Raw genomic sequence first — 21393 nt, forward strand, 5'->3', positions numbered from 1 at the left:
CTTCTCTATTTTTTAAGATGAATGAGCTTCAGGAGCCTGCTGCTTTCAGAAGCATCCGGAATTTATTAAATTATCGTTAACTAAAAAATATCTCAAGACAACAACCAGTGCAAATTTAACAAATATTGACTGTGTCATTTAAGCATATTTTTTATTCTTATTTTCATTTTGTATCGTTTTGATTCAAAATTAATGAAATTGTCATGAGTAGTTTTTAAAGCTAATATTTCGGACACTGAACGATGATCGTGAACGCAACACGGGTCATCCAACATGGCCGCGCAGCGCAGAATGTTGATGCAAAGCGTATGTATGAACTGTTTATTATTGCCTTTGCGAGACAATTTTGTTGTTACAAATGGTTTGTTTACTTCCGGTAGTATGTATTAGTCTTCAGTGTTGTTGCTTTTCTTCCGTGCAGTGTCCATTTTGATTATTCTGCAATGCCAGTTGCGTGTTACTGTGTGTTTTGCTAACAGTTAGCTAAGTAATAAATGAACATAAAGTGGTTTACTGTTAACTAAACGCTGAAGAAATCATCTGAATTCAAAGATCAAACCATGTGGGTGCAAGCAGGAGAAAAGTCACCGTTTTAGTGTAATATCGTTAGAATTGTTTAGGAGAGTGAATGTGCAAAAGTAAGCGCAAGCCACAGATCTGAGTAGGAACGTAAAGATCTACTCAGTTGCACTATACCACAAGCTAACTTGCGAAGAGTTTCAGATACAGGCAGCTGTATGATTTATTAGAGGGAGTTTTGACCCATCTTCATGTACTTTGCCTTGAGCAGCATCAAAGCTGGACAGATGATCTGCCCTCATGTCAGATGTGTGGGGTCGGTACCGCCCCCAACTGCGTGTACAGCCCGGATAGTAAAGGGTCCCAGGCCCACCCTATGGAGGATGGGCACCTCAGATTCAGGTAAACAAAAGACAAAAAAAAAAAAGTCAGGTGCAGGATAAATTTGTTTTTTATGCCTATCATATATAAAATGGAAAATTTATAAGTATTTATTCTACTACTAATTAGGGTTGTCACGGTGTGAAAATTTTATCTCACGGTTATTGTGACCAAAATTATCACAGTTTTCGGTATTATCGCGGTATTTTTTTTAAATGTGTTACATTTTCACACAATAGAATAAACCCTGTATGTCAGGAAATATTGTCCTCAGTTTGTTTCTAAATTTTGCCTAAAATATGTTAGTTTGTAATTATGTTGTTTATTTGTTTACATTTTTTCCCTTTAGTCTTTAAAATACCAATATTTGCCCATAACTTCTTATTTTTGTCTGTTTGATGTCATCATTTTAAAAATATTAGATCAGATGATACTCAGTACTCAAGTAGCCTTCTAATCAGATACTTTTTTACCCTTACTTGAGTAATAACCCCTATATCAGGAAAATATTGTCCTCGGTTTGTGTCCTTCCAGTGAGCTTTGCAGATTTGGGAAAATGTCATCAGGCAGTAATCTTTGTTAAATTCATAATTATTCTCGGAGAGAGACCAACTCTTATCTGCCCCTGGGAGCCCCGTAATGCATAGCGTCATTTCAATATGGGGGTGTCCGCGACACGGTTTATATGCAGGTAGCGGCGCTGCGGCTGCTTTATATAGCGACTCGTTGCATTCTCCCTCAACCCAAATCCTCGGATCACGCATTTTAGCTAAAACGCTAACGTTAGCTTGCCTTGCGTTGACTGTAGAGTTGTGGGTGATCGTCATGCAGATGTGTCATGAGATATGAAGCGTTGCTGCCTTTCACAGACACTTTTTCTGCACGTGCTGCAAACAGGATAGCCGTCTTCTATCAACTGTCCCTCGGCATTCTTCAAATATCCAAAAAATGCCTGTACTTCCCACTTTGTCTTCTTTGAGGGATAAAAAATGTCCTCCTGAGTGCTGCCGTCTCATCCTTTGGCCATTATTTCAGCTTTAGCTTCAAGAAAGTTTTGGTTGTAAACAACAAAGCGCGCATGTGCCGCCGGCAACTTCAGCAGATGATACGGTGGCTGGTAAGGGTCACCGCGCCTACAACGCAGCCACGGTAAACCCACTGAGATAATATAGTTTTTGTAAAAACAAGACGGTTATTATTATTGTCAACTTTTTTACCGGGGTTTACCGCTACACCGGTTACCGTGACAACCCTACAACTAATACAAGTTATGCTGCATTTGTTACCAAATACTAAGTGTCTACTGTCTAAGCTTACACAAAGACTCCTAATAATACCCATTACAGTTCAAAACAGTTTTAAAGGGGCATTATGGAAGTTTGACAGCCAACACATGTATAGAAATATTAAATTTCTTCTTCATACATTCTCCTGCAATGCCCTGGTCCTGTAGAATGAGCCCTGGCGTTTTTACTGTGATCGCCTGTTTTTCTGTAACAGAAAAAGAGAGATGTTCGGGTCGAGCAGGCTGCTTCATGCGCGTTCACGCTCAGGCATAGCCCTCCGAACCGTTCTATGAATGTTGTTTCAGCTGTCATCAAGGATGTAAATGTTACAGATACAAAGGATGTCACTGGTGCTTTAGCTCGCCTAGAAAGATGTTGGACTTATGTGCAGAAGACCTGGGTTCGATTCTGGATGTGAACATAGTTGTTTTAGAGTTTCTTTTTTACACTAATGGTATATTTTTTACAGTAAGATGCCCAAATTTTTATTTGAGACTCGCCGAACGGCATTGAATTCACAGATAAAAAAGATGTGGGTTCAACTTTCATTTTGGAACAATTTTTCAAGCAAGGGAAGGGAATGATCTGAGCATGCAGGAGGACTGACCCATCATAAACCTTTGTCGGCTGTGCTGAAGAGAAAGGTACAGAACCACATTATTTAATTAGCTGCGCGTTCTCCTGTCCTCTGTCCTCTGGGCCACACACACACACACACACACACGCACGCACGCACGCACGCACGCACACACACACACACACACACACACACACACACACACAAGGGACTGTCTCAGCTGTTATTTACACACACACATACACACACGCACGCACGCACGCACACACACACACACACACACACACACACACACACAAGGGACTGTCTCAGCTGTTATTTACACACACACACACACACACACACACACACACACACACACACACACACACACACACACACACACGGGACTGTCTCAGCTGTTATTTTCGTTAAGGAGTGTGCACGTACAGCCTGTGCGCCCCGTGCACGAGCCTACTATTGAAGCTGCCGTTACGCATTTGGCCTGAGGAGGCAATCGCGAGCATAAAAGTTCAAAACTCCGTAAAGTCCCTTTAAAAAGAAAAAAAATCTATTTACTTCTTAGTCATAGAAGAGTGCTCAGTAGTCTACCACCATCTGCACTTTCTGTTCTCTTGTAAAACAACACAAATAGTGTTTCTCTTTTATTTTTATTTTTTTTCTCTTGTTGTTTGTCAACCAACCAGAGGCGAGGATGGCTGTTTCCTTTATGGGGTTTTTAATGGTTATGATGGCAGCAGAGTGGCCAACTTTGCTGCCCAGCGTCTGACGGCTGAGCTTCTTCTTGGACAACTGAACTCCAGTCACACAGACAAAGACGTCCATAGAATCCTTACGCAGGTCTGTTTCTCTCCTGTTCAATGCTCATCTCAAACAATTCTAAGAATTTCAAGAATACTTTTGTTTGTAATTTGGTTTAATCACATCCTCTTTAAAAAAAAGAAAAACAAACTATTCATCTTTCTTTATATTTTTACAGATTAATTCAGAAACATCAGCTTGATCTTTAAATGTTAATATTAAAACTTGGTCTTTGGGTAAGACCTTTGTATACCCATTGATGTATAGGTGAGAAAAAAAAAAGATGCAGCAGAGGCCGACCGATATATTAAATTTTTCTATATCGGCCATCGGCTGAATTTGTTTTTAAAAGCCGATAAACAAATAAATAAATAAATCAGGCACCTGTATGGCCAACTGCCACCACTACTAGACTGAAGAAAGGACGCCAACACCGATTTTTTACGTTTTGAGTTTGTTTTATATTTTAAGTTCAATAAATAGTAAGAGATTTATTGACTTATTTAATTCATATTGCACACAGTGAGTGTTAAGTTGTCTAATCAATCAATGTTCTGTTAACACGCATATCTATCGGCCTAAATAATCAGCTTTAGGTATCAGCCATCGGCAACAAAATTCTTTAAAAATCTGTATTGGCATCAGCCTTAAAAAACCACGTCGGTCAGCCTCTACAATGCAGCATATATAGGCTAGGAAAGATGTAGTGCAAAGTATCATATGAATGTGTGACTAAGAAAAACGTCTTTAGATCTATGTAAGTAAAGACCAAAACAAAACAATGCTCATGTTATAGGTGCAGTGAAGTCATTGGAAAACTCGAGTTTTTGCACCTTGCAAATGAGGGTACAATGTTTGTTTAAACAAATAGGAAATACTAAAAATACTGATTTGTTTGGGGTAACATAAACATTTTAAAATGCTCATTTAAAGTGAGACAAAATGTTAATTCCAGGGAGAAATCAGTCTAGCACCTGTTACCTTAACAGATATCTGCAGGAATTATGTTTGGGATTTGAGCTGCCATAATCTGTGGGATTTTGTTAAAGAGGAGGTTCACTGAAAAACGTTTAATGCCGGGGACACGCCGGCCGCCGAAGCGCAGGGAGGCGAAGCGCTCACGAAATTCGGCCGCTGCTCCTCAGTTCAGACCAGACGCTTGCTTCTGCGCTCCGGTCGAGACGCGCCTCGTAGTTTTTCTTTTAACCACTTGGTGTCCTCCATTTTCCCCTCTGCCTTTTCTCTGCTCTTTCCCTCTACCCCCCTTCCCCTTGCTGTTTGTGTGTGTGTTTGTACGTGTGTGTGTGTGTGTGTGAACCAGTTGTTAATAGCTGGCCTACAACTTTCTGCCTCTCTGTTCTGTTTGCTCCGGTTGAAAGACACCCAAAACCACACCCCCTTCACGTGGTCACACACACGCAAGTTCGCTGTGTGTGTGTGTGTGTGTGTGTGTGTGTGTGTGTGTGTGTGTGTGTGTGTGTGTGTTCGTGTTCATGTGGTTTTTATGCAGTGTCTGTTTACGAACACATTTGAATATCGCGGAATTTTATTTTGAAATGCTTTATTTTGTTAAATTTACCGGCCTGCCTCTTACGTCTAGGTTTGTTTTCCTGCCAGAATTGACGCGGTCCACTCGCGGCTCGCGAAAAAAAAATAGAGCAGACGCCGAAACGATCGCTGCACGACGCGGGCTGGAGCGCCGGCGCGCAGCGCTTCGGCGGCCCATGTGGTCCATAGAATAGGAAAACAAGGGCGCCGAATGAAGGCGGCCCCCTTTTTGCGGCGCTTCGGCGGCCGGTGTGTCCCCGGCGTAAGCCGCCAAAAGAAAACAGACGGGGAAACACTCAGGTCAGAGAAAGCCACACACCTTCATGTCACACTGTTTCATGTGCAATCATGGACTCACCTGCCTCGCTTCAACCAATCAATCAAAGCTTTATTTATAAAGCGTCTTCCGCAACCCTGTCAGAGAGCCCAAGGCGCTGAACACAATACATGAGAAATGCAAATCACAATGAATAAGTAGATAATAAAAGCAAATAAAATCGTGCAAAGGGGATTAAACATTAGAGTAGAAAACAAGTAGATAAAACAAGGAATAAAGTGACCAATAAAAACAGGAAATAAAATCAATATAAAAGAGGGCCGACCTCAAACATGTTCAGGGAACGCAGAGTGGAAGAAGTAAGTGGGTTTTCAGGCGACTCTTAAAAATCAGCTGAGATGGGGACAGCCAGGGTGGCAACTGGTTCCAGAGTGATGGAGCTAGGACTGAGAAAGCCCGGTCCCCACGAGTCCAACACCTACAATGTTACCTGCAACCGCAGAAGCTTGTGTTGATTTAGCATCCAGCAGAGAGCAGAGCACGTCTCAGTAGAGGCTAACAGTAAACATTATCAACTCCACAACATAGCGGAACAGATTCAGGCTTTTGTTATTTGTGGGGAATAAACATCAACAATGCATTTTATACCCAAGAAAGAAGAGCGAACGGAGGCAGCAGAAGAGTCGTGTTGCTAGCCAATCAGGGTGCAAGATGTTTGCAAATCTTGAAAAATATTTAGTAAGATTCAAATTTCTGCCGTTAAGACTTTAAAAATGTGTTTTCTCATTTTTCTGACTTGTGTCTTGATGCTTGTTCGACACCTTTCTAAACCACTAAGTGATGGAGTTTATGTGCTCGCGCGCTGGCTTGTTGCAGGCCTTTGATGTGGTGGAGAGGAGCTTCTTTGAAACAATAGATGATGCTCTGGCTGAAAAGGCTCTCCTGTCCTCTCACAAGGAGGTAAAGCATTCTGACATGTTACCGTTACATTAAACAGAGCGTGTTTCCATAGTGACCTCACATTTAAGTCACTCGTAAGAATGAGCTTGTCGTTCCATTTTTGGTTCTTTTTAAAACACAGGAAAGGTTTCTCTTTACCCTGCTAACGTAAGTTTCGTTTGCCGACTGCAAAACATCCTCCGAGCTGACACTGATGGTGGCGTCACTTCCTACTCCATTTATCCGCGGGCAGCAGAGGATGTTGTCGCCCTCTGCTGCCCGCTCTCCCCTCTCCGATGATGCAGTCCCATGCGCGATCCAATGAGTAAACTCCGTCGTCTCTGTTCATGGCCCTGCATCCACGTCTCCTTATCTCTATAGCTTCTTTTATCCATCTTTTGTATTTCTGTTGTTCGGTGTTTATGATCCTTGTGTTGTCCCAGTCCATTACATGGTTTTCTCTTGTGGAGTGATCTGTTACGGCTGACTTCTTCATTGTGCTTTCTGCTTCTTGTTTTGCTGCTCTTGTGTGTCTTCGACTAGTTTCTTTCTCGCACTCCTTTCTATTGTTCTATTGAATGCAAACTCTGCAATAAAACATACATAGGAGAAACCGGACACCAACTCAACACACGAACAATAGAAGCTATAGAGATAAGGAGACGTGGATGCGGGACCATGAACAGAGACGATGGAGTTTACTCATTGGATCGCGCATGGGACTGCATCATCGGAGAGGGGAGAGCGGGCAGCAGAGGGCGACAACGTCCTCTGCTGCCCGCGGATAAACGGAGTAGGAGGTGACGCCACCATCAGCGTCAGCTCTGAGGATGTTTTGCAGTCGGCAAACGAAACGTACGTCAGCAGGGTAAAGAGAAACCTTTCCTGTGTTTTAAAAAGAACCAAAAATGGAAATAGAAACTAGACACAGTAAGAACACACCAAAGATGAGCTTGTTGTGTTTTAGTGGTCTCATTAGCCTGTTTGTAAAGATGGATCCATCTCAGCTCATTTTCTCTGGATCCACTTCTGTGTTTTTTTTTTCCTCGCCTGATGTCATCTCACAATTTTCCTCTTTCTCCTGTTTCCAGTTGCCTTTGATCTTGTTTACCTAATCTTTAATGATTGTCATTGTCCATGTAAGAATATACAACCCTTTTTTGAATTTCTCTATTTTCCACCAGTCTCCCTTTTTTCCCACTCCTGTCTCATTCCTATGTCCTCCTTCCATTCATAATGGAATTGTCTTTCTCTCCACCCTTTTTGTCCCGGCTGGTCAGAATGTGTCCTTCCATCAGCTCTCTCCTCAGAATCAGAAGGTGCAGGAGCGCCTGAAGGATCTGGAGCAGGAAGTGTCAGGAGGAGCTACGGCTGTGGTGGCGCTGATTCTGGACAACAAGCTCTACATCGCCAATGTCGGTGCGTACATGGGCTTGATTTGTCTCCGCTGAGTTCAAGATTCAAGAAGGATCATTTTGAATTTGTTTTAAATGAAGCAGAGGTTTAATTCTAAGTAAAAGCAGCAGGTGACTAGTGTTGACGTGTGTCTGATATCAGACAGGTCACTGCCTCATTTAAACCAGCAGATGTCAGACTTTGTGCAGGTTTGAGTTTGGCCCATTGTAATGCAGAGATTACTTCAGCTCAAAATCATCCAGCAATGTCTTTCATCTTCAACCTAAACGGAATCCAACTTAAATTAACCAAACAAATCTATTAAGTGGTCAAAAAAAAATCATCTAAAACCTTCCCGTGCTTCCTCATGATCCTAGAGGGTCCAAAAGTTTACAAACTCATCACAAACTTTCTAAAAATAAAGATTATTTAATGATTTAGATAGTAATGAGATTTATAATATGATTTTACTGTTAAACAAAAACAAGAATAAATAAAACTGATGATTTCCAACTTCACTGGAATTGGCCACAAGGATGCGTCTACATTTTAGCGTGCTAACAGTGTCAGTGTGGATTTTGTTTCCACATGTGGTTTATGTTTTGTTTGTTTTTTAGTTTGAAATAGATTACTCGTTCGTTCGTTTGTTCGTTCGTTCATTCATTTTGCCTCTGAAATATGAACTTAAAGTGAATTTTCTCTTGCTTTACTGGTCATCGGTTATTAGGGATGGGTACCGAATTCGGTACTTTTTAAGGTACCGACCGAATTCCATAGTACCGACCGAGCACCGATTCACGTAATTTGAAACGGTGCCTCGTTTCGGTACCCGTCCATCATAATGAGAACTTGCCAAGACAGCTGCGCTTGCGCAAGAGCGTTATGTCGTCGCTCGCTGCGAGCCAGTTGTAAACAGAGCAGCATGGTAGAAAGAACGCACGCTAAAGCTTGGGTCCACTTCACTAAATGTGATGGGTAACTGGGTGATGATGAAACCAGCGACAACGATCTAAGTGAGCCATCCTCATCTTAATCTGCTCCGGTAGGTAAATATAATTAGCTTGATATGTTAGCTTCCGTTTCGCTAATGGTGCGTTCGCTTTCTCCTCGGAACTCCGAATTCTCGACTAGAAGAACATGAACGCGCTCTAAAGTTTGGCTTCACTTTACTAAATGTGACGGGTGAAGACGAAACCAGTGACAACGATCTAATTGTGAGGCATCATTGTTTTAATCTGCTCCAGCAACTAAATAAACTCTTTAAGATAACGTTAGCTTGGTATGTTAGCTTCCATTGCTACCATTGTTATCAGCTAATGGTGCGTTCGCTTTCTCCTCGGAAATTCTGACTTCCCAATAGGAAAAATCAAATGAAAAAAGACGGCAAAAGGAATGAAGATACACAGTAAATTTAGTTCACAGTAAAGATGTTTGCTTCAGTTTAATTATCAGCTTATAAAACTACAAGGACGATGTTAAAGTACAAACAGTTGTATGTTATTTATCGTGATATTTATCAAATATTGTTATATATTGAGAAAAATATATATTTAATTATAAAAGAGAATTAAAATAATAAACACTCAAAAGTATCGAAAATTGGTACCGTTAAGTACCGGTATCGATTCGTAGGTACCGGGAATTAGTACCGGATCGATTCAAATGTCAAAGGTACCCATCCCTATCGGTTATAGAGTGAAACAAGCTGTTAATGCTTTAGTACTTTTTTTTTGTAACTCTATTCCCCGAGTCAGAAATGGGTCAAGTTTTTGTACTCTTTACATATTAATAGTCAGAATTTTTATTTTGATCCCTTCTAATTTGGGCTTCAAAGAAAGGATGGGACTCTGACCGTGCTGTTCTGCCAGACACGAAACGTAGCACACTGCAATGAGCCATCGCTGTAGTGGATATCCGGTAAGCGGCCACAAAGCAACACATTTTGGAAGCGTCCTATGAATGTCAGGATGTGTCACTTATGCTTCAAGTCTGTTTTTTACGCACTACTCTTCCAGAATTCAGATTGATGCCGGACAGAAAGAAAAAACTAAGTGTAAAACATCTTGTAACTTTCAAAATAAGCAAGTTCCTGATATCCAGTTGGTTAACTTTTAAAATGTACGCGGCCTGTGAACATTTTGTAGTCAAGGTACACGGAAAATAATACATGCAGCCATCTTTCTTCTTGCTTGTTATTGCGTTAACTTCCAGAATCATGTGTGGTCTTGAAATACTCCTGTGATTTTGTGACCTCGCAGAACCAGCTGTGTGGAACGCTTTTGCTGCCTACTTTCGTCTGAAACGCTCCTGGTGGGAAGGGAGCTTGTGGGTAAAATGCATCAATAATGCAATGCGCCGCTAACGCATCCAGTAGAGAGTCCGGTTCAGGAGAGAGCAGATTTAGGGTGCTACCATGTTTGGGACGGGACTTGTTATAGGTATTTAATTTGAATAAAATATATAAAAAGTCCTGAACTTAATGTTGCCTAAACATATTCACATAAAGATAAGGTTATGAGTAAGCAGCATCACATTATATCAACTAGGGATGTAAGAAAATATCGATATGGCAATATATCGTGATATTGTTTCCTGCAATATTATATCGATATTCAAAAGCCGTGTATCGACTTTTGGGAAGAATTCACATGCAAACATTTGTGTATTTTCATTTCCTTTGGTGCAATTCAAACGCCGACTTCTAGTTGGCAGCAGTGTGCAGTGGGTTTTGTTTCCACTATTGAAATGTAAATCTCTTTATTATGGTTCAGATACATCACGATAAACATGTTAAATATCAGTTTGGACAGTTAATTGAAATTTCCTACAATAGATTCAGTCTAAAAAATCGCTACTATTGTCTGACTGAATGTATCGCAATATATTGTGATATATTGTATCGTCTCCCCCGTATCGTGATGCATATTGTATTGCCAGAATTTCACCAATACACATCCCTAATATCAACCACCATTCCCTTAGTGATTACATTTCTGGTCCACAAGAATCTGCTGCTTTTAGCATGAAAAACCTTTACAGAGGAAGGTACAGGTGAAACTCGAAAAATTAGAATCTGGTGCAAAAGTTCATTTGTGTCAGAAATTCAACTTAAAGGTGAAACTTATCTAAAGTCAGAATTATTCCATGTAGAGCCATATATTTTAGGCCGTTATTTGTTATAATTGTGATGGTTTTGATTTACAGCTGAAAACCCCACATTCAGAATTTCACACAATTAGAATTTTGTGAAAAGGTTCAGTGTTCTAGACTCAAAGTGTCACACGGTAATCAGCTAATGAATCCTAAACACATGTAAAGGGTTCCTGAGCCTTTAGATCAGCAGTGTTCAATTGTGGGCCTGAGGGCCAGTATTTGTTGTATTTAGTACATTTTATTCTTTTTTTGTTTTAACTTCAGTTTCCTAAAAGTCTTCCCAATTAAAGTGTTACAGATTACCAACATTACTGTAAACGTTGTCACTGAGCTTTGTTTTTTTTCTGATCTCATCACTATTTTGTGTGTGTGTGTGTGTGTGTGTGTGTGTGTGTGTGTGTGTGTGTGTGTGTGTGTGTGTGTGTGTGTGTGTGTGTGTGTGTGTGTGTGTGTGTGTGTGTGTGTGGCTCCAAAACCATCTAATAAATATAGTGTTCCAATCAAGGAAACCTGAATGAATGAAGCTCCAAAACCATCTAAAACTCAAAAGAGTAGATGGTTTTGTGACCACGGTGTCTATTCCAACACCTGGCTCTGATCCTTATCCGGATCTGGATCCTCAGTATCGTCTTGATTAGATTAGGGGTCACACATGGTTTCAGACTCTTTCAGATGATGAAACTTGGGTGGGGTTGGTCTGAAAATGCATCAATGCTCTGCTCAGCGGCCCAGAAGAGTAACTATGGAAGTTAATTAATCATTGATCTGTTTTGGGGCCAGCTTTTGTTTGGCTTCATCCACAAAACATTGATTTAGTTTTAAAAAACACCACAAAGGTTCCTATTTTAGACTTTTTAATCAAATATAAAGACACGTCCCTTTGTGTGCTTGTTTTGTTTAAGCGATGCTAGCCGTCTGTCTGACACTTAAAATTAAAGGTGACCTGAGTGGCCTTTTAATTGAACATGTGTTGACTTGTTAAACATTTGTATGTTAATAAAAACACAACAAACACATCCCAACTCTCCCAAATGAAATTTAAATGTTAATAAATGTCATTGTGGAGGAATTTCAGTAATGAGAGTAGCCTCTTGTGTAGGTCACACCACTAGCTCAAATGAAAATAAACTTTTTATTTTATTTTATTTTACATTTCTACATATTCCACTAAAGAAATCACCTTTAGATGAGAATAGGTTTTTGTCTTCTGCAGAAAAGTATCATTACTCTAAGAGTCTTCATGGAGTAGGTAAGTACAGATAAAGGAGAAAAAAAAATACTAAAGTAAAGAAAGAGACGATTTTGACTTAAGTAAAAGTATTAAGTATACGTTTTCAAGTGTACTCAAAAGTAAAAGTATTACAACTAACATTCAAAATGTGTTGTGTGTATAGAAGTGTGCTGTCGGATTGTGGGGGGCGGGGCAAAACTCAAGTTAAAGTACTATTACCTTTGGAACTGCTGTTCGGTGTAGACAAGGGAGTGCGCTGCCGGTCTCCATCGGATTGGGGGGGGGGTGAGGTGGGAGTCGGACAAAACACAAAGTAAAGTACTTTTACTTTTGAAACTTTTTAGAAAATGTAACGGAAGTATAGATATTTGCTTAAAATGTAGTAAGTAAAAAAGTAGGCCTCAAAAGAAAACGTAAAGATGTGGGAAAGTCGTTTAATCAGCATGTTTGCAGTGCTCTCTGGTAGGAATGAATACCTTTCAAGCCGTACTCAGGGCAAAAAAAGCCCAGAAGCGCTTGGATCAGCAGGGACAAGTCTGCTGCAGCAGAGAGTGGCACAACCTGGCAGGAACTGGGGTCTCATTTATCAAACATTGCGTAGAATCCTTACTAAAACCGTACTTAAGCTCAGCAAAAAAAATTTACTTACGCCAAGTAGGTTTGTGATCTATCAAACATGGAGTACGCACAGCTGCACGCAATCTCCGCTTGCAAAGTGCCTTGTGGATCTCATGCACGTACATAAGACAGCTGTTGCAGCGCTCCGCCAATGGCGACCGTAGATCAAGGCAGATCACGGAAGTGCTATTTCACAAGCATAATTTGAGGTACTTGTGGGTGAGGTGGAGAAATGAAAGGAAGTGCTTTTGCAAAACAAGAGAAAATCCACGGAGTGGCACAGCGTTGCTGAAGCCGTCAATGTTGAGTTCTTCAGAGAGATCCATGGCAGATATTAAAAAAAATGGTCCAATCAGGATTCGATCTCCAGACTCCTGGGTGAAAGTCACGTGTTATCCAGTCACCCAAACGGAGATCTCCCTTGTCCAAGTAGCCAGGGCGCATGAACAATCGGGTCACAGCGACAGGACACACACTGTCACAGACGCATGACATTCTGTCTCACTCAGTCCCCCTGCTGATATTCTGCATTCCGTATTCTGCGCTTCAGGCTGTGTGCGCGCGTGTGTGTGCGTGTGGGGGGTCTTGTTCTGTGTGAAAACGAAGCAGTACAAGAGATAATGCTGCAGGATTTCATAATTTTATCCTTCTCAGCAGCAGCACTGCAGGTGCTCTCCATGTCCAACATGTGCCTAAGCCAGGTCCTTCGTCAACTTAAAGTTGCGCACATTTTTCTTTCATTAATCCCAAAGTTTGCGTGGAAAGTTGCTTACGCAGTTTTCCGACCCCGTTTTGTGTGTGAGCAAGCTTGATAAATGAGGCCCCTGGAGTCTTATTTGTTGATATTTGGACATCTCGCCTTGGATTGGACAACAGCAACTCGACTCAACCGCTGACTTGCAACGTTGATGTTTTATCTCCACAAATAACTCAACCCTGGAGTTTTTACGTGTGATGGTGTCGATATTGCTAAAGGTTAGCTTCTACCTGTGGGCGACAGTAGCACATGAAGTTAAGTGCCCGTCCCGTAATCTGAAGTTTGCAGGTTTGAGCCCCGCCGTTTTCATTGTGTCCTTGGACAAGACACTTAACCCACCTAGCCTGCTGGTGGTGTTCGGAGGGACCGGCGGCGCCTGTGTAAGGCAGACCTGTCCCTGTCAGTGTGCCCCAGCTGTGGCTACATTGTAGCTCATCACCACCAGTGTGTGAATGTGTGTGTGTGAATGGGTGAATGATAGACTGTAGTGTAAAGAGCTTTGGAGTCTTCAGACTCTGACAAGCACTGTACAAGTGTGGGTCATTCATTATAACAGCCATCCCCGTAGTTAGTCAAGATGGGTGAGTCCACCAATGTTAGGTGACAGTGTGACGTAGATCTGTCAGGCTTTTTAAATCCTAGTTTCACCGCCTATTTTCTCAGAGAAGCTAATGCAGGAGATAGGTGTAGGAGACTATTTTCATTTTCAGTCTGCACACAAACTCAGAGTGACTGATTATAATCAGAAATAACCATTAAAAACTGTTTTTTTTTCAGAGTTCCACACCTTTAAGTACAGATACAGAAAAATAGTACTTACTGCTTCACAGATCTTCATGTAATTCACTTTTTAAATAAAATAATTTACAAGATTTGACCAAAAATGACTGAAACTTTGTTCTTTCTCTACATAAAAGGATTTTATTGTATACACTGGGATGAATGTTGCATTCCTTCAAGGAATGCTAGGATTTCCTTTCTCCTTTTTTCTTGATGTTGACTCTTAACAAATATGTGTGGCTCCAGGTACCAACCGAGCCCTGCTCTGCAAGTCAAGCGTCGACGGTCAGAACCAGGTCCTTCAGATCGGTCGACCTCACAGTACCGACAACGAGGATGAGCTGCAGAGACTGGCAGCGCTAGGTGAGATGCACTCGTGTGTTTACAGAGACATGATGGAAATGGAAAGTCAAATCATGTCTTTGTTTACCCTCTTTTGTGTACTTCACATGTACATTAAATCATATTTATGGATGTATTACTTGTAGGGCTTCTTGTTTTGTCTGTGAAAAGCAAATTCAAATCAATGTATTCAACTTCGTTCGTATTGTAGTTGTAGTGAAATGCTGTATTAGCAGACGCCGCCACCTTCTTCCGTGTGGGTGGAGTGCAGCTGTCGGAGCAGCAACTGTTTCACAGACACACTTGGAGTCATTGATCCATGGAGAACAACTCAGCTAATGGTCCAGGAATGAGAAGAGTAAATGTAACAGAAAACACATCCAAACATTCCGGATGGAATTTAGGGATATAATGGGGAACTTGGTGCATTAATATTTTAGCAACTGACTCTGCACCAATAGAGATGGAGCTTTCATGGGCCATTCCCATCAGTACCGGGTCGGCCCGGGCCGGGTAGCCCCAGTCGGCCCCAGCCTGGCCTGGTTGATTCCACACATCCTTGCCTTAAGCCCATGTGGGCTGATTCTACCCACCAATCAGAGGCTTGCTCTAATGGAAGGTGTGAATTTGCTGTCAGCAGTGGGCGTGTTGGCCCTGGTCGGCCTGAAGCAGACCACCTCGAGAAGAGGGCTGAGAATGAGCCTTGGTTGGCCCGGAAAAATACCAGGCCACCCAGATATGTAAACAACCTACGCTACCCGGCCCGGGCCGACCCGGTACAGATGGGAATGGCCCATCTGTTTTCTTGGGGGTGGGGGTGGGGGGGTCAATTCATAAGTAGTTTCTGGACTCTCCCAAATTCCGGTCATAAATGACAGAACTCCTCAGATGAGAAGCGAAACGTCTTCAAGAAACCAAAGGAGTCCAGTAGCCTTAATTTGAACCCTTTGGATTACTAAATGTCAGACAGCTCAGTTCCGGTATGGAGGAGCCTCCTCCATCTGCTCTGATGTGTCTGCATGGCGTGTCCTGTTTTGCAGGTGTGGATGCAGCTCGAGTGAGACAAGCGGGACAGATAGCCGGACAGAGCAGCGTGAGGAGGCTCGGCGACTACAGAGTCAAGTTTAACTACAGTGAAATCGATCTGCTCAGGTGACGCCCGTGCTGCCGACACTGACTGAGAACTTCCCACGGTCCCTTTACTTCGTTGTGTCTTTGGCTGCTGACCCGTTCTGTTAATTTAGGTCACATTCATGTCTTCTTAATTATTCTGATCCATATGAAAACAAATTACTACGATGATTTCTAGATTCTGATTTCTATGAATTGCACTGTAAAATGTGTGTTATCTGGGCTGACGTGTTACTGTCTATCTCCAAAATTTCACAGCAAACTTTTTAGACCTTTACGCTGTTATCAAACTTGCATTATTATTTTCGAGAGAATTTTGTAAACGTTCCTGCAGAAGTAAGTTTTAATTTGTGATAAATTTGTATTTCAGGTTGTTATGAACTTTCTAAGCTCATACTAACAGATTTCTCTTTGCTGCGTTACCTCATTTAAATTTTGAGTCTTTTTTTTCCAACTTTATTGTCAGTGTTTGGGATGGGAGATCAACTGTTTTTCTATGCCGATGCCGATATGTAGAGGTCACGGTCAGCCGTTGGCCGATATGTGCTGTCGATTTCCGTGGCCTAAGTTTTTCCACATTATTTACCTGCTGAAATTTTTTAATAACAGCTGATGCACAATATTTATTAACCTGAATCCGTTTTTAAACACCCAATTTAACCCACTGTTGAATCTTAATTCTGTGCTCAGCATTAAAATCCAACATTTAACCAAAGTTAAACAAACAAACCAGTTAATTGAGCAAGTGTTAAAGGGATACTATGCAAATCACTGAACCAATGTGAGCTAAAATGACCCATTACAGGGTTAAAGGGCAACAGGGCAGTTTTGGCTTGTTTTTAGCACCCTCTAGTGTCCGTTTGTAGAACCAAAACAACCCTAACAGTCTTTTTCCAACATGTTTCTTGTAGGTTTTAGATCGTGAACACAGCTGATGTGTTTCATTTAGAGATGAACACTCCTGTAGACACTAATGAAGGCTGGGGAGACACTTCTGCTGTTAGATTAAGGTGTTAAAAAGACGAACGCATAGCGAGGAGGTATGTTTCATTTTCGGTTTAACCAAAGAGAATTGATACCAGACACTAGGGGGTGCTAAATATAAGCAAAACTGCCAAGCGTGCCTTTAAATCTAAAACATAAATACGTTTAAAAAATCAGTCGACAATAAAATTTTATTTATTTTATTTATTAAGCAGATGTTTTTCTAGGAACGTAAATATACATTTAAGTGAAATTCAGCGTTATTACTGAGATGTCCATGAATGTGCCTGACTTTAAATCGGCTCAACAAAGCAGGTTTATCGGTTGATGCAGATATATAAAATAATTGTAAATGTCACTCCATTACTATTTGTGATCCGACATAAGATTTGGAATTATTTGAGGGACATCAAGGACTGGTACCTTTTTATGGTTTTCAGCTTCAGTCTTCTCAGAGTAGAGTGACGGTTGCTTCCGTTACTTCCCTTCGTTCCTGTTCCATCCACTTGAATTTACATGTTTCTAGTTACAACCCAACCGTCAGACACTATGGTAGCTTTACAAAGCGATCTCTAATTCTATAAAAGAGAGTGCAGAAGATTAAATAAAGCTCAGACAAAATGTAGCAGATTTTTTGGGATCAATAAGATCAGCGAGGATATGTTGCCTGTAGGTCAGATGCACTCAGGGGTTTTTACAATTCTGATTCAGAGTTTTCCCAACATTCCTTCACGGGTTTATTTTTAAATGATTATTATTATTTTTGATCCACCTTGTTCAGCTTATAATTTTATAATCAACATTTCTTTCCCTCTGTGGCTTTTTCTCCCATCAGTGCGGCCAAGTCAAGGCCCATCATCGCCGAGCCAGAGATTCACGGCAGCCAGTCTTTGGAGGGCGTGACAGGCTTTCTGTTGCTGATGTCAGAGGGTCTGATAAACGCCCTTGAGTCTGCGCACGGTCCTGAGCAGGTCAATCAGGTCAGCAGCCACCTCCATTTGTTTCTTCCTGCTGGAAAATACTCAAATAATTTAATCCTTTAATTTCTAAACACTTTCTGCTCGTTTGGCGTATTTTTTGTGGCTGATTAGCTTTTTGTGCAGTCCACTTGAACCCAAAAATCACAACTGTTTACTTTTTTTGTTCTTGTTCTATTTTCTTCTCCTTCCTTCCAACATTTCGTTATTTTTAATTATCGTTCTTCCTTTTTTATGTAACATTCATCCTCTTTTTGATGCTGCTGTGGTAGGAGATTGTTGCCATGGTAGCAGCGGAGCTGGCCCAGCAGACCAATTTGGAGGCAGTGGCTCAGTCCGTGGTGGAGCGGGTCAAGAGGCTTCACCATGACGTCTATGTGTCGGGACGTCAGAGGGCGCCCTACTGCTCTCGGCACGAGGACATGACCCTTCTCATCCGCACACTCAACTACCCGCTGGCCGATGCGGTGCACACGCCCACACATGGTAGGAAGTTTTACGTCTTTGTCATGGCGACGCCACGACAGTGTTCCTGGTTCACTGTATATCTATAGTTTAGAATCACATCATAAAGGTATCAGTCACAGAAAATGGTGGATAAGCAAAAGGTTTAAATCATTTTGACTTCAGAAGATTTTAAAACAAATCCAATTTTTATGTTATTTGTAAACCGAAGTTCATTTCCTTTCTATCTCGGCTTAACACTGATTGCAGATCAAGTCTATAATGGATTCCACCAAATCGGCTTTGCACTAAGTCATCAGGATCTCTAGTATTTTGATAAGTAACGTATTAAAGGAGCATTATGTAATTTTGCTGTACCGGGATGCTCGTTCAGTGACAATAAAGTTTTCTTCTGCAGTGAAATAATAAAAAAAAAAAACCGGTTAAATCAGCCACGTGACAAACAAACCCTAACTCTTCCTCCAGGAGGTCGTATCTATCCCGTGTCGGTGCCGTACTCCAACAGCCAGAGCACCAGTAAAACCAGCGTCACTCTTTCACTGGTTATGCCCTCACAAAATACCCTCACCAATGGAACCAACACCGCCTCCACCCTAGAGGAAGGCACCCCTACACCAAGGTAAGCCCGAGAGTTCTCTTAAGTCAGACTTGATTGCCCTCCTTTGCTCTGCTGCTGCTCGGTTGGCTGAGCTTTATTTTAGCTCCTGAGTTTGTTTTGGTTTGATTTTAAATAAGCCAGTTAAAGACCTCCTTGTTCCTCCCCTGCTGCATTTATTTTTGGTAAGCTTGGTTTTCACCTACCGCGTCCCTCCACTCCTCCCTCCTCCTACAGCCCAAACAAACAATAATGAAAGCTGGTCGATGTCACAGGTTCAGATGTGCTTTTTTACAGCGTAAGGCTGTAGAATATATTCATAAAGGGAATTTATCTATCGGCATCTGTTTGTGCAATTTGAACGCTTCTGCATTTGTCCTCGTCTGAAACGACTCGCTGCATGAAACCTGTGACTAACCCTTCGTGTTTGATTAAACAGAATAAATGGAGCTGCACGTGCACCTTTCCTTTCTCCTCTTTTCCTCACTTTTCTGAGTCACCCTGAAGGATTTCTACTCCCGCTTCTCTCGCTGACTCGCATCTGTATGTTCCTCTTCTTCGTGGATCCTGGCTCGTCGTTGTCCTCTTCTTTTCTCCTTTAGCACGCTTCACCCGACTCCCTCCCAAGCTTCTGTTGACATCCTGCAGCCCCTAATGAAACTCCAGCTTTCCCAGCATCCACCTCTCTCTCCCTCCACCTCCCCCTTTTCTCCCCCTCTTCCTGCCCAACCCCTTCCTCTTTTTACTTCTTTATTTTGTTTCTCCACCGACGACACGGCCTTCGTTGCTTCTTTTAATGCCCCCACGTCGTCCTCCTCTATTCCAATGCTTATACCTGTGTCCTCCTCCTGCTCCTCTATATTTCCCAACCACCCACCTTTCTCCTCCTCTTCTCTCCCCACTAGTCAGAGCCCCACAGCCACCCTGCAGTCCACCAACAACCAGACCCAGAGCTCCAGCTCCAGCTCAGGGGATGGAGGTCTGTTCCAGAGCCAGAGAGGGAACCAAGTGGCGCAGCCTGATGAGACAGGCAGGGTCCCACCCTACGTGGACTTCAGCCAGTTTTACCGACTTTGGGGAAGCGACCACAGCGACAGCCAGAGCACGCAGGGAGGCCTTGGACCACAGTGAGGAGAAGGACGACGTACTGGAGAAAGACACATGGACTGTCAAGAGACAGGTTTTAAGAAATATGTGGAATGAACTATTGCAGCAGAAATTTAAAGACCTAAAGTTGTATTTTAACAGAACTAAGATGGCTTTTCGTCATTTTTGCAATGTGATGCAAAATAATTAAACTGAGCAGACGTGTCATGACACACCTGTAAATGTGTTGGCCCCTTTTGGAACAGATAAACAATCATGACTAAATACCTGTAACCATGACTTTAGCAATATATACTCATTACATGTTGCAGGGCCTTAAAATGTAATAAATGGATGCATGTGATAGTGTTTTATTTGTAATTAAATACTATATATCTCTGAATGTAGAGGTTATCCTGTTTGATTTTGAACACTGTTCTCATGAACTGATTATTTAAATTTTATGAAAAGTCGATAAATTCACACTTTTGCAGAAGAATAATTATGAAAGGAATGTCCGTAACTATGGTTGTAACCAGATAAATGGTTGTTTATTAAACTGGCGATAATTTGTTTTAGAAGAAAGACTCAGGTGTGGATGGTAAGATGAAAGTGATGGCACATAAAAAACGTAAACAGAACATCTAAACCATATACAAAAATACATTTTATTTTTTCTGTATTTTCACCTCTTTGTTTTAGCAGCAAAAAAATGCTATTTAAAGAGCAAGTTCACTGATAAACCCATTTTTACTTGTTTTTTTTTCACATGCAGGCTGAATGTGAAAATAGTCTTTTACCCCTATTTCCTTCATTAGCTGCCAAATGTAATAGAAAGGAAATGCTCAGGGCAGGAAAAGTCACACAGATCTATGTCACACCGTAAGTTAGCATTCATGGACTCACCCATCTTGGCTTGCAGCTGCAGAAGGCTGCTGTTTATTTAGTGTTAACTAAATAGTGTCTCAATTAGTAGAAGCTAACCGTTAGCATTAGCAACCCCACCACATGGCCATACCCCTTCAGGCTTGTGTTTAGAGCCCTGCACGGGCCTAAAATCTGAGCCCGTGCCCGGCGCTGCCCGAGGGGGTGGAGCCCGACCCGGCCCGAAAAGGTTTTCAGGATTCTCTGGCCCGACCCGAGCCCGACTTTATTTTAACCAACTAAATGAAAACAAAGTGCATCAATCCTGACCAATGTGTTAAAAGACGTGCAGAATCCGATCAATTTGTTTTTCCCTCGTTTACCGTCACGGAGATGACGGCGCACTGGCTCTGGTGTTAATCAAGTTAAATTTTATCTCTTTCCAACAGTTTTCACAAGAAAACAAAACAGTCAAAAGCAGGGCTTGTGTTGACCGGATAGTTTATGTATTTGATCGTTTATTTTGACGGAGAAAGAATAGAAAGAATTACTGCGACGCATGCAGACGAACTGACATTTTATTCTACGCACATCGCAGATGTAGCTAAATCACCCAAGACAAGATTCCCATCTGAACATCTGAGCTGGGCCCTGCTCAGCGCAGCTCGCTCTCAGCGCATATGTGCA

At 41.8% G+C, this 21393-nt stretch overlaps 1 protein-coding gene across 2 annotated transcripts; it reads left to right on the top strand.

Annotated features, from left to right (window-relative positions):
* Nucleotides 1-210: 210 nt before the first annotated feature.
* tab1 (TGF-beta activated kinase 1/MAP3K7 binding protein 1) lies at nucleotides 211-20099 on the top strand. 2 transcript variants are annotated; one of them, XM_015943537.3, is made up of 11 exons: nucleotides 211-306; nucleotides 791-921; nucleotides 3450-3603; nucleotides 6266-6349; nucleotides 7609-7747; nucleotides 14509-14625; nucleotides 15645-15756; nucleotides 17555-17699; nucleotides 17969-18182; nucleotides 18627-18780; nucleotides 19662-20099. In XM_015943537.3, exons 1-11 carry the CDS (start codon nucleotides 274-276, stop codon nucleotides 19885-19887), a joined length of 1509 nt encoding a protein of 502 aa, XP_015799023.1. In that variant the 5' UTR covers nucleotides 211-273; the 3' UTR covers nucleotides 19888-20099. The 2 variants fall into 2 exon arrangements, with proteins under 2 accessions (XP_015799023.1, XP_054600733.1); XM_054744758.2 differs by having other exon boundaries at nucleotides 7627-7747.
* The last annotated feature ends 1294 nt before the right edge of the window (nucleotides 20100-21393 follow it).

This window comes from Nothobranchius furzeri, chromosome 6 (genome assembly GCF_043380555.1).
Source record: "Nothobranchius furzeri strain GRZ-AD chromosome 6, NfurGRZ-RIMD1, whole genome shotgun sequence".
Lineage (NCBI taxonomy): Eukaryota > Metazoa > Chordata > Actinopteri > Cyprinodontiformes > Nothobranchiidae > Nothobranchius > Nothobranchius furzeri.

Coding starts and splice junctions, on each gene's coding strand:
- tab1 (XM_015943537.3), top strand. CDS start 274: ATGGCCGCGCAGCGCAGAATGTTGATGCAAAGC. Junction 922..3,449: donor GATGGGCACCTCAGATTCAG/GTAAACAAAAGA, acceptor TCAACCAACCAG/AGGCGAGGATGGCTGTTTCC. Junction 14,626..15,644: donor GCAGAGACTGGCAGCGCTAG/GTGAGATGCACT, acceptor CCTGTTTTGCAG/GTGTGGATGCAGCTCGAGTG.